The sequence below is a fragment of the Mustelus asterias genome, chromosome 24, assembly GCF_964213995.1.
Source record: "Mustelus asterias chromosome 24, sMusAst1.hap1.1, whole genome shotgun sequence".
NCBI classification, from domain to species: Eukaryota; Metazoa; Chordata; class Chondrichthyes; order Carcharhiniformes; family Triakidae; genus Mustelus; species Mustelus asterias.
Window position 1 is genome coordinate 23,563,777 of NC_135824.1, and position 14,048 is coordinate 23,577,824.

The 14,048-nt window shown below is 41.6% G+C and overlaps 1 protein-coding gene across 2 annotated transcripts in view; it reads left to right on the forward strand.

Moving 5' to 3' along the window:
• nedd4a (NEDD4 E3 ubiquitin protein ligase a) overlaps positions 1-14,048 on the forward strand; it is a 144,438-nt gene that overhangs the window by 18,823 nt on the left and 111,567 nt on the right. For both annotated transcript variants that reach the window (XM_078241458.1, XM_078241459.1), the window contains exons 3-4: positions 3,737-3,815; positions 12,349-12,387. In XM_078241458.1, coding sequence (XP_078097584.1) covers positions 3,737-3,815; positions 12,349-12,387 — 118 coding nt within the window. The remainder of the gene's footprint in view (positions 1-3,736; positions 3,816-12,348; positions 12,388-14,048) is intronic.

Below are 14,048 nucleotides of genomic sequence, written 5' to 3' on the forward strand. Positions count from 1 at the left end.
TATCACTTCACTGGTGATTGTAACCTTTGAGTTCCTCCCTCCCATTTCTTGAATTACAGCAATTTCTGGGATGTTATTTGTATCTTCTACAATGAAGACCGATGCAAAATACCTGTCAATTCTTATTTTCCATTATTAATTTCCCAGATTCACTTTCTGTAGGACTGATGCTTACTCTCTTAACCCTTACTTAAATATCTATAGAAACTCCTCCTATCTATCTATATTTCCAGTTGGCTTTCTCTTGTATTCTATTTTACCTCCTCATTATTCTTCTAATCTTATTTCTATTCTGTTCAGTCCTCTGACCTGCCACTCGTCCATGCACAATTAAATGCTTTTTCTTTAATTTTAATATTGTCTTTTTTTTTATTAACCATGGTGGATCCTCCCTTTGGAATTTTTTTTCTTGTTGGAATGTATTCTGAAATATCCCTATTGACCTGTTTTCATGCCCTTATAATTTCCTTTATTTAAGTTTAAAATACTAGTCTTGGATCCACACACTCAGTCATATTGTGATTGCTGCTACCCAGGGGATGCCTTCGCTATGAGATCATTAATTAATCCCGTTTCATTGGACAATCCCAGGTCTAGTATAGCCTGTTCTCTGGTTGATCCCAGAACGTGTTGTTCTAAGAAACTACCCCGAAAACATTCTATAAACTCCTTATTAAGGCCATCTTTGCCCATCTGACCTATCCAGTCTAAATGTAGATTAAAATTCCCCATGATTATAACCATACCTATCTGACGAGCTCCCATTATTTCTTTCATTATGTTCTGCCCTACTATGTGGTTAGAGCTAGGGGCCTGTACACCACTCCCACAAGTGCCTTCTTGCCTTTTATTATTATTCTTCCGTCCCCAAGCTATTTCCATGTCCTGGTTTCACCCCTCTCTATTCTGTTAATACCATCATTAATTAGTGGAACCACCCCTCCATCTTTTCCTAGCTTCTTGCCCTTCCTAAATGTCTCACACCCTTCAATATTCAGGTCCTAATCTATGTCACCCTGCAGCCATGCCTCATGCTGGCACTGGGGAGCCGGTGGCATAGTGGTGAAATTTGAATTCAATTCAATTCTGGAATTAAAAGTCTAATGATGACCATTGTCGATTTGTCGTTAAAAACCCATCTGGTTCGCAAATGCTCTTTAGAGAAGGAAATCTGCCATCCTTACCTGGTCTGGCCTACATTTGTCTCTGGACCTGCAGCAATGTGGTCGACTCTTAAGTGCTCTCTGAAATGGCCTAGCAAGCCAGTCATTTCAAGGGAAATTAGAATTAGGGCTGGCCCGGTCAGAGACGTTCACATCCCGTGAATGAATATTTTAAAAATTGGGCTTTATTTATGTGCTCAGTTCATTTGTTTTATTATGAATTCTACGTGCATTCAGATACAAAGAATTTAGCTTGGTCCTTTTTATTATTTTGTCCCTTTTCTTTTCTAACCTTACCTGCTGATGTAGATTTAGATTCCATTATTTATATATATATCCCTTCCTGTCATAGTCTATCATATTCCATTCCCTTTCTCTCATGTCTCTACTCTTTTCATTTACCACACCTTCCCAAATGTAATCCCTTCCACCAATTAAATACACTTAAAGAAATAGCCAGTTTTGAGTGCTGTTGGCTGATGTCTGTGCTAGATTTCAGCTTGTTTTCTAGTAGCCAGCACTTTGCATAGTTTTTATTGTAAAGACTGGGGAGTTTTCTTGTTTTAAAACCCATGATATATTTGTGGTTACTCGATTTTCCATTCAACTTGCGAATTGCAGAGCTGCGAGAGTGTGTTGGGTGTAACCACCAAACATTAGGTGTGACCTTTTTTTCCCATCATTAAGATCTAATTTCCTTTCGCAATTCAATGCAATTAGAGAATGTTCAGGGTATCTTTGGAAAGTGCAAATTTACTTTCACTGTGATGGCTTTAAATCTGATGATGATGACAATCAAGCTTTGATCTCCTCAACCAGATTAAATCATTCTGTATCCGGGTTGTAAGTGAAGTTTGACGAAGGGTAGTTTGCCTGTGTCCTGCAGATGGCACTGTATGTTTTCTTTCACTGTTCAGTTCAGATTTCTAATTCAATGTGCTTCATTGCGACAATAATTCTGTTCACAATGGTGAGGATTCTATCAGAAGTTTTTGGTCCATTTCCTTCAATCTTGGTGAACAATGTCTGACTAGGAGTTGGTCGAGTTAACGGGGAGAAAGTTCCAAAGAGATTAATTGCAGTAGTGGCCTGAGTCGTGAAATAAATTCTAATTTTACACTGCAGTCTGAGATGCAGCAGGGCCCACACCAGGTTAGGTGTGGAGAGCTATTGAATGAAACATCTCTCAAGTTAAGATGAGATGTGCTCTTAATTAATATCCTTCTTCCTGGCAGTTTTTTGGGACCGAGGATGATTTGCTTCCTCTTCCTTTCAGTGGGTTCTGAGATGGATGCTGAGTTGATATGTAATTTGCCAAATATGGGGCAGGTGGTGCTTGAATGTTCGGGTAGGTCTTGAGTTGAGCTACTTGGCTCAGTACAGATCTTACAAGACAGAAATGATCTAATTGGCTGATCCATAGTGGAAAAATTCATACTGATCCAATAGATGTTCTTTTAGGAGTAATTTATGTCAGTAGAAGAGTAGAGGGGAATTTTATTCCGTATCCAACTTTCTATATTTGACTAGCAGGTGCCCGATGCTGAATAAGAAACATTTCAGGACAAATATTATTTACCTTGAGCACAAAAGAATAGAAGCAATCCAAGTATTTTAAGTGCCCGTGTTTCCTGTGGTGCTATCTGGGTAGATAGCAGCAGAAGTAGGGATCTGAATTTGCCTCTTCCCCTTGACAACAGTATTAATCTACCTGAATATTAGTCTGACTGCGAATTATTATCTTAGCTGTTCAATCAAAAGCAAGAAGTCATTGGAGTTATTTGAGAACAGACTTTAAGGAGTTCAATTTTAAGTAAAGTTAAAGTTTGTTTATTAGTCACAAGTAAGGCTTACATTAACACTGCAATGAAGTTACTGTGAAATTCCCCTAGTCGCCACAGTCTGGCGCCTGTTTGGGTCAATGCACCTAACCAGCACGTCTTTCAGAATGTGGGAGGAAACCAGAGCATCCGCAGGAAACCCATGCAGACACGGGGAGAATGTGCAAACTCCACACACTGACCCAAGTTGGGAATCAAAGCTAGGTCCCTGGCACTGAAGCAGCAGTGCTAACCACTGTGCCACCGTGCTGCCCCGTGCCGCTTTGTAAAGCACTGTTCTTGTTTCTTGCTGTTGATCAAACATATTACCCTTGTCTTGGCTTCAGTCGCTGAATTTATATGTAAAAGTGAGGCAGGAAAATATTGCTTGTAATTGGAAAGGACCAGGAATTTGTTTATCGGTGCCATTTACATGATTAAAGTGTGCACAGTGTAATGGAGAACGGCGCAAGTGAATTTATTATCTGCTTTTATCCCAGCATGTGTTGTTGCTATTGGGACAGGAAGAATCCTTATTACTCTGGGCAAGCATGAGTTCTGCATGCTTGGGAAAAGAATATCCTTATCTGTACCAAACACCCAACGGGATGTGTTCCAAAAGCTTAACAGAGATGACATTTTAGTATCTGGTGGAAGTATATAAATGTTTATATCTAAAGTGTCAGCTTTTGTGTAATCTACTGCCAAAGTAACAGGAGAGATTTTCACTTTTTTTTTCTCCTTTATACACAGTGACCCGTATGCTAAAGTGACTTTGTATGATCCAATAAAGGGAGAACTCACCAGCGTTCAAACCAAAACGATCAAGAAGGTTGGTAAGATATTATCAAGGCTGTTTCTTAATCTTTTCATTTCAGGATTTCCATAAACATAAAAATAAATAAATACTCAACAAACTACAATCACAATATAGGCAGTTTAAAAATGACTAGACTTAAAACGACATAGCTATAGTGTCATGTCATCTTCTACACGCACCTGAGAAGGCAGACTCCGTTTAACATCTCGTCTGAAAGAAAAATGGCACCTTTTGACAGTGCAACATTCCTTCAGTACTACACCCAAGTGCCAGCCTAGATATTGTGTGCACAAGTCCGGAGAGAGGGAATTAAGGGATATGGGTATAAGGTTGGACAGGCTGGGTTGTTTCCACTGAAGTTTAGAAGAGTGAGGGATGACTTGGTTGACGTATATAAAATCCAATAGCTCAGCTCACAAAAGGGGCTCAGCTCAGCTTGCAGGGGCTCTATCGCCTACTCCCACTTTTAATTAATTTGCTCTTTGCAGATCTCGCGCTAAAAGACTAGGCTCACTTGTATATGTACCTGATATAGTACACCCAGTAGCAAGACTTTCCATGTGCCTGTATATGGCTGACCTACAAAACTGTTTCCAGAAACTTAAAGAAATGTTTAAAGAAATTGTTTGAAAAATCATCAATGTAATTATTTGATGAAGCAATGCAAAGTAGTGAGGTTGATTGATTAAAAAGTATCAAGGACTTGGACCAGAACTTTACTCAAACCCCCAACGCCCCAGAAGTCACCTAGGGGTGCAAGTCACATAGACTTGGGAAGAGGGAAGTTAGCCAGCATCCCTGCCAGCGATCAAATCCATTGATTTTTATCTGGGACTCTGCTTGTGTGCATGTCAAGTGAGGGCAGGATCTCCTGAGGTTGAATAGATCACTGACATTTAAATATAGACTCAGAAATGTGAAGGATGACCACTTAGAAAAGAGTTTTGAGGTTACTGGCACCCGTGGGATCAAACTGAGTAGTTAAAAGCTTTGGAAAGAGGCAAAATGGTGGTACATTAATACTACTGCTGAGACACTGATAATGTGCTTCCAGCATTTGGCCGGTCTATGCCCCACAACTATGGTACAAATGACATATAATTGTATAAGATCTGGCACTCATCCTAATGTGATGATGCAGTTAAATTGAACAGTACTTAAGCAAGTAAAACATCTGGTCCACTTTGGTCACTCTCTCAAATCCATTCCCATTTAAGAGGCAGAGGAAAATGTTGAAAAAAATAAAATAAATTGCTGTTAAAATGAAAGTCAAAGTCCTTGGAGAACATATAGGAGCTGGAGTAGACCATGTCCTTCGAACCTGCTCTGCTATTTAACAAGGTGGCTGGTCTACCTCAACACCACTTGCCCACAATATTGCCATATCGCTTAGTACCCAAAATTGTGTCCATATGGTCAGTGACTTGAGCATCCACTGCTCTCTGGGTTAGAGAATTTAAACGATTCACAACCCTTTAGGTGAAGAAATTGCTCCTCATCTCAGTCCTAAATGGCTGACCCCTTATTTTGAGACTGACCGTTAGTTCTAGATTATCCAGCCGGGGAAACTTTGTTCCTGAACATCTGCCCCGGCAACTCCTTTAAGAATTTTTATATGTTGCAATTGGATCATCTCTCATACAAAACTACAGGGAACCTACTCTACTCAATCTTTCCTCATGGGACAATCCCTTCATCCTGGGAGACATTCTAGTAAATTTTTATTGGATTTCTCTCCAGGACAACTATGTCCTTTTTCAGGTAAGGAGACCAAAACTGCATACAGTGCTCCAGGTGTGGTCTCATTACAGTCCTGTATAATTGCAGTAAAACTTCTTTGCTCGTGTGCTCCATACTCTTGTAACAAAAGCTAACATGCCATTTTCCTTCCTAACTTTTTGATGTACCTGCATGTACATAACCTGCACATGACCTGCATAGGCAGCTGGGATCAAGTGAATCCCTTGAAGAGTATAGGGGGTGTAGGAGTAGAGTTAAGATAGAAATAGGAGGGCAAAAAGGGAACACGAGATTGTTTTGGCAGATAAGGCAAAGGAGAATCCATAAAGGGTACAAGGGAGAGAGTAGGGCCTCTTAAGGATCAACGAGGTCATCTATGTGTGGATCCACAAGAGATGGGTGAGATCCTAAATGAATATTTCTCATCAGTATTTACTGTTGAGAAAAGCATGGATGTTAGGGAACTTGGGGAAATAAATAGTGATGTCTTGAGAAGTGTACGTATTACAGAGAAGGAGTGCTGGAAGTCTTAAAGCGCATCAAGGTAGATAAATCCCTGGGACCTGATGAAGTGTATCCCAGGACATTGTGGGAGGCTAGGGAGGAATTTGCGGGTCCCCTAGCCGAGATATTTGAATCATCGATTGTCACGGGTGAGGTGCCTGAAGATTGGAGAGCGGCAAATGTTGTGCCTTTGTTTAAAAAGGGCTGCAGGGAAAAGCCTGGGAACTACAGGCCAGTGAGCCTCATATCTGTGGTGGGTAAAATGTTGGAAGATATTTTGAGAGACAGGATCTACAGCCATTTAGAGACGCAAGTACTGATTAGGGACAGTCAGCATGGCTTTGAGTGGAAAATCATGTCTCTCAAATTTGATTGAGTTTTTTGAAGGGGTAACCAAGAAGGTAGATGAGGGCAGTGCAGTTGATGTTGTCGACATGGACTTTAGCAAGGCCTTTGACAAGGTACCGCATGGTAGGTTGTTGCATAAGGTTAAATCTCACGGGATCCAGGGTGAGGTATCTAAATGGATACAAAATTGGCTTCTTGACAGAAGCCAGAGGGTGATTGTAGAGAATTGTTTTTCAAACTGGAGGCCTGTGACCAGCGGTGTACCTCAGGGATCAGTGGTGGGTCCACTGTTATTTGTCATTTATATTAACGATTTGGATGAGAATACAGGAAGTATGGTTAGTAAGTTTGCAGATGACACTAAGATTGGTGGCACAGTGGATAGTGAAGAAAGTTATCTCCAATTGCAACGGCATCTTGATCAATTGGGCCAGTGGGCTGATGAATGGCAGATGGAGTTTAATTTAGACAAATGCGAGGTGATGCATTTTGGTAGATTGAACCAGGGCAGGACTTAGTCAGTTAATGGTAGGGCTTTGGGGAGAGTTACAGAACAAAGAGATCTAGGGGTACATGTTCATAGTTCCTTGAAAGTGAGTCACAGGTGGACAGAGTGGTGAAGAAGGCATTCGGCATGCTTGGTTTCATCGGTCAGAACATTGAATACAGGAGTTGGAATGTCTTGTTGAAGTTGTACAAGACATTGGTAAGGCCACACTTGGAATACTGTGTGCAATTCTGGCCACCCTATCATAGAAAGGATATTATTAAACTAGAAAGAGTGCAGAAAAGATTTACTAGGATGCTACCGGGACTTGATGGATTGAGTTATACGGAGAGGCTGGATAGACTGGGACTTTTTTCTCTGGAGCGTAGGAGGCTGAGAGGTGATCTTATAGAGGTCTATAAAATAATGAGGGACATGGATCAACTAGATAGTCAACATCTTTTCCCAAAAGTAGGGGAGTCTAAAACTAGAGGGCATAGGTTTAAGGTGAGAGGGGAGAGATACAAAAGTGTCCAGAGGGGCAATTTTTTCACACAAAGGGTGGTGAGTGTCTGGAACAAGCTGCCAGAGGTAGTAGTAGAGGCGGGTACAATTTTGTCCTTTAAAAAGCATTTAGATAGTTACATGGGTATGATGGGTATAGAGGGATATGGGCCAAATGCGGGCAATTGGGATTAGCTTAGGGTTTTTTTTTAAAAAAAGGGCGGCATGGACAAGTTGGGCCGAAGGGCCTGTTTCCATGCTGTAAATCTCTGACTCTATGTTAACTTTCTGTGATTCACATAGAAGAACATCCAGGTCCCACTTTAATTCAAACATTTCCCAGCGTCTCTCTTTATTCAAAAAATATTGATTTTTATTTTTCTTAGCAATGTGGATAACTTAACACTTTGCCGCATTCTAATCCATCTGCCATCTTGTCTACTCATCCAACCTGTCTATCTTTTTGCATCCTCTTCGTTGTTGACAGTGGTTCCCAAAGGGTGTGGCGTGCCACACCGGTGCGGTGAGAGAGGATGTCCCATGATATTATAAAGTAGTTGTATTCTATGTTATGAATCGAGCACTGCTAGGAGTTGTTTTGTTCTGTTTTTGAATGTATTTCTTATCAATAAAAAATTCGGTGTGGTGCGAGCAAATTTTTTTTCCGAAAGTGCGGCCCAGTGAAAAAAGTTTGGGAACCACTGGCTTAGTAACATTCGCATCACATAAATACCAGGCAATGACCATCTCCAACAAGAGAGAATCTATCTCCCCGTGATATTTAGTGGCATTGCCATCGCTGAATCTCTCTCTATCAACTTCCTGGGGTTACCATTGACCGGAAGCTGAACTGGACCAGTTATATAAATACAATGGCTACAAGTCCAGGTCAGAGACTGGGAATTCTGCAGCGAGTAACTCAGCTCCTGACTCCACAAAGCTTGTCCACCATCTACTAGGTACAAGTCAGGAGTGTGATGAATACTCTCCACTTGTCTGGATGATTGCAGCTTCAACAACATTCAAAACGCTTGATACCATCCAAGACAAAGTAGCTTACTTGATTGACACACCATCTAATACCTTAAACATTCACTCTCTCCACCGCCGGCGCACAGTGGTAGAAATGTGTACTGTCTGCAAAATGCACTGCAGCAACTCACCAAACTTCCTTCGCCAGCACCTTCCAAACCCATGACCTCTACCATCTGGGTGAACAATGGCAGCAGATACATGGGAATATCACCATCTGCAAGTTCCCATCCATCGCACATCATTCTGACTTGGAAATGTATTGCTGTTCCTTCACTGTCCTGGAGCAAAATCCTTGAACTCCCCAATAGCACTGTGGTTGTACTGACACACCACATGGACAGCAACTCGCCTCCAGCTTATCAAGGGCGAGGGTTGGGCAGTAAATGCTGGCCTAGCTAGTGATGCCCACATCTGTGAGTGATTAAAAAGAACTTGCCCACCGAACATTAAATCATCAGCAAACTTGGATGTTACACTCAATGCCTCATCTAAGTCATTATAATTATCATAAATAGCTAAGGCCCAAGTATGATGTGTTATCCACTGGTTACAGCCTGACAACAAGATGTCCCATTTATTTCTACACTTAGTTTTCTATCCATTCACTAATTCTCAATCCAGGCTAATATATTGCCATTCAGCCTTAATGTTGTGTGGTACCTCTTGTGTGGTACCTTGTTGAAATGTCCTCTTACTGCTAGTTTCCCCGACCATCCTCTGACTTACATCCTCAAAAAAGAAACTGTGAACTGATTTGTCAAATGTAATTTCTGTTTCATGAATCTATGTTGACTCTGCTGAATCGTATGATTTTCTAAGGACCCTGAATACAAGTCCCTAATCGATTCTAGCATTTTGTTTACTGTTGATATGCTAGCTGTTCTATAGTTTCCCACTTTCTCTCTCCCTCCCTTCTGAGATTAATTGGGTTATGTTTACATCCTTGCAATGCTTAGGGACTGTTCTAGAATCTAAGGAATTCTGGAAGATCAAAACCAATGCATCCATGATCTCTGCCGCTAAATCTCTTAAAACCGCAGGGTGCAAGTTGTTACGGCCAAGGGAGTTGTCACCAGTTGGCCTCAGTAATTTCCCCAGCATTGTTCCTTGACTGCTGGAAGGTTCTCTTTGTGCTGGACCTTTGATTCCTCATTATTTTGGTATTTGTTTGTGTCTTCTGCAGTGAAGGCGGATTAATGTACCTGCCATTTCCTTATTTCCCCAATATAATTTTCACCTATCTCTGCCTCTAATTACCCCATATTTACTTTCATTAATCTCTTCCTATTTACAAACCTACAGAAATATTTATTATCTGTTTTTATGTCTCTTGCTGGTCTATTGTCATTTTTCTTTTCTACTTCCTTATCAATGACTAGATTCACTCTTGTTGAATTCTAAAATCCTCCTAATCCAACTACTTTTTTTGGGCAACATAATAAGCCTCTTTCTTTGATCTAATACTTCCTTTAATTCCCCTTGTTTGTCCCGGGGGAGAGAACGATGGCCTTTATCTAGAGTATTAATTGAGAAACTCAGCTAATGTTTTGGGGACTCGGATTCGAATCCCACCACGGCAGATCATAGAATCCTACAGCGCCGAAGGAGGCCCATCAAGTCTGCACTGACCACAATCCCACCCAGGCCCTATCCCCATAACCCCATGCACTTACCCTAGCTAGTCCCCCTGACACGAAGGAGCAATTTAGCATGGCCATTCCACCTAAAGATGGTGGAATTTAAATTAAATTTTTAAAAATCTGGAATAAAGATCTATTGATGGCCATGAAACCATTGTCGACTGTCAGAAAAACCCATCTGGTTCTCTAATGTCCTTTTAAGGAAGGCTAATCTGCCGTCCTTACCCGGTCTGGCCTATATGTGACTCCAGAGCCACAGCAATGTGGTTGACTCTCAGCTGCCCTCTGAAATGGCCTAGCAAGCCACTCGGTTGTATCAATCGCTCAAGAAGGCAGCTCACCACCACCTTCTCAAGGGCAACTAGGGATGGGCAATAAATGCTGGTCAGCCAATGATGCCCATGTCCCATGAATGAATAAAATAAAAAGTTGGTTCCCTTCCAGGGAGTTTTGTATCTTTAAAAAGGCTGTATAATTTTGCAAGTTAAGCATTAAATCTTTAAATACTAGGTGTTGCTGGTCTGTGTTAACCTTTAACGTAGTTTCCCAGTCTGTCTTAACCAACTTGCTCCTCCCACTTTAAGAGTTTGCTTTGTTTAGATTTCAGATCCAAGTTTTGACTTTCCTTACTAAATCAATTTTCATAGAATCCCTACAGTGCAGAAGGCGGCCATTCGGTCCATCGAGTCTGCCCTGGCTGTCTGACAGTGTGTCTTACCCATGCCCTCTCCCCTAGCCTATCCCTCTAACCCTTGCACATTGACCATGGCTAATCCATCTAACCTACACACCTTGGGACCTAACTGGCAATTTGCCATGTTTGGACTGTGGGTGGAAATCAGAGCACCCGGAGGAAACCCATGCAGATATAGGGAGAATGTGCAGGCTCTGCACAGACAGTCAGCCGAGGCTGGAATTGAACCTGGGTCCCTGGCGCTGTGCTACCCGCTGTGCCGTCCTTTGTTCTTCACCCAACCATACTCATTTATTTTCAAAAAAAGTTCATAAATATAGAAAAGGTACACTCCGGCCACCAGCTGGTCTCAACGATTGTCATGCCTTTCCTCTGCAAACTGCACAGCACCAATGTGCCCCTGGAATTCCTTGGATTCGGTACAGCTTCCCTCTGCATGTTAGCCCATCTTGCTCCTATTGTTTAAAATTTGATGTAACAGTCTCTTGTATAAATGAACAAAACAAGCATGTCTCTCCCTTGTAAGAAACTGCAGTTCCCAGGTGCCACTGAACAACACTGCATATTCCAAAGGAATATCTAGCGTCACTACTTGCCGAAAACTTAAGGACATGCCTTGGATTTGTTGAAGCCAGCGGGAAGCCTGGTATTTCCTAAAAAAATAAGTCACGTTGTCATCCTTCATTAGCAAAAGTTGACGAGAATGGCATTCCCTTCAGTTTGTGAGCAACACCAAAGCCATTTTACAAAAACTGATTTATTCCTTGCAAATTAATACATCCTTGTGAAGTTTCAAGTTTTTTGACACATTAACTACCTTGCGTCCATGTGCAGTTTGTCAGTTTTTCCTGATTTAGCATTTCTGCGTCCACGTTTGCAATGATGACTGTCTCCGTAAACTTGTCATAGCATTACTTCACCCTTCCACCTGTGATAACACTGCCTCACCTCATATTAGTTTTCCAGAATGGCAAAGGAACTTCAAGGCTTCAACTAACCTTACTTGTCTGCTTTCCGAAAGACTGTGCTTTTTGATTTGATTTGATTTATTATTGTCACATGTATTGGTATACAGTGAAAAGTATTGTTTCTTGCGCGCTGTACAGACAAATCATACCGTTCATAGAGAAGGAAAGGAGAGTGCAGAATGTAGTGTTACAGTTGTAGCTAGAGCATAGAGAAAGTTCAGCTTAATGTGAGGGAGGTCCATTCAAAAGTCTGATGGCAGCGGGGAAGAAGCTGTTCTTGAGTTGGTTGATACGTGACTCCAGACTTTTGTATCTTTTTCCCGGTGGAAGAGAAAATGTCTGGGGTGCATGCTGGCTGTTTTTCTGAGGCAGCGGGAAGTGTAGACTGAGTCAATGGATGGGAGGCTGGTTTGGACTGGGCTTCATTCATGACCCTTTGTAATTTCTATTTGATATAAAATGGAAGAATTAGGTAAAAGACTGAACTGGTACTAAAACTGGACTAAAATAGGTACAAGGATTTTGTATATATGGGGGGGAAAAAAGCATTTGGTAATGGTGTAATTTTGCTTTAATATAAAACTCAAATTTATTGGTAATTTACAGCACTGCTTTCTTCTTTCAGACTTTAGATCCAAAGTGGAATGAAGAATTTTTCTTCAGAGTGAGTATATATCATTTGTTTTCTTCTTGCAGTTACAAAATGTCATGAAAAGCCTCAAAATGGCATGTTCTACATACTGTACATTGAGCAGCTGAAAGATTATTGTATGCAAAACATCCTATGCCCTTCAGCTAGACCAGCTATACTCGTCAACCAGGTTTAAAAAAAAACTACAATCCCAAGGGGCTGCTTGCACACTGGCCGTTCTTGCAGACTCATTATGAAGTAGTTTGTGCATATTTTTGCAATACCATATGTGCCATGTGCTTAAAGAATGATGACAGAACCATAGAATCCCTCCAGTGCAGAAGGAGGCCATTTGGCCCATCGAGTCTGCACTGACTCTCTGAAAGAGCATCTTACCCAGTCTCTCGCCCTATTCCCATAACCCTGCGCATTTGCCATGGCTAATCCACCCAACCTGCACATTTTTGAACTGAAACCAAAAACGTTCAGATCGTCTAACGCAAAGCTACCGAACCAGATTGTTAACATTGATTTCCATGGAGTAAATTGCCTAAAGTTTGGTTACAGTTTCAGATGCTGCGAATCCCATCATTCCCGTTGTGAGGGCTGTTTGGTTACCTGCTTCTGTCAAGCTGAACCTTGACTCTGGGCTCCCAGGAGCCAAGTGGTCCATCCGTTTGCTTGCTGTTTAGTTCATCATTTTCCCCTTGGTCTAAACTGTTAGCACTTAGAATTCATTTTGAAACAACCATTAAATTTAGTAACTTCAAATATTTCCTGATTGAAATTCCAAGAGGAAATAGAACCTTGTAGAATGGAAACCTGTGGCACTCCTCGCGATAGCAAGTGCTCTATTCCAGAAGGGCAGTCGGTGAAGGATCGTGGAGTTGGTCTTTGCACACTTCTGTTTACAAAGTTACACATTCGATGCATCCAACTCCTAACCAACAACCAGAGTTTTAGTCTGTGTCTCTTTACAGGGGCTTAACCTCCTGAAAGTCTCTATTAACCAGAAATTGAACTGGACCAGCCGCATAAAAACTATGACAACACGCGCAGATCAGAGGCTGGGAGCTCTGTGGCGAGTAACTAACATCCTGACACTCAAGTCTGTCCACCATCTACAGGCCACAAGTCACTTGCCTGGATTAGTATAGAGTCGTAGAGGGTTTACAGCATGGAAACAGGCCCTTTGGCCCAACTTGTCCATGCCGCCCTTTTTTTTTAAAACCCCTAAGCTAATCTCAATTGCCCTCATTTGGCCCATATCCCTCTATACCCATCTTACCCATGTAACTGTCTAAATGCTTTTTAAAAGACAAAATTGTACCTGCCTCTACTACTACCTCTGGCAGCTTGCTCCAGCCACTCACCACCCTCTGCGTGAAACAATTGTCCCTCTGGACGCTTTTGTATCTCTCCCCTCTCACCTTAAACCTATGCCCTCTAGTTTTAGATTCCCCTACCTTTGGGGAAAGATATTGACTTTCTAGCTGATCTATGTCCCTCATTATTTTATAGACCTCTATAAGATCACCTCCTATGCTCCAGAGAAAAAATTCCCAGTCCATCAAGCCTCTCCTTGTAACTCAAACCATCAAGTCCCGGTAGCATCCCAGTAAATCTCTTCTGCACTCTTTCTAGTTTAATATCCTTTCTATAATGGGGTGACCAGAACTGTACACAGTATAGCA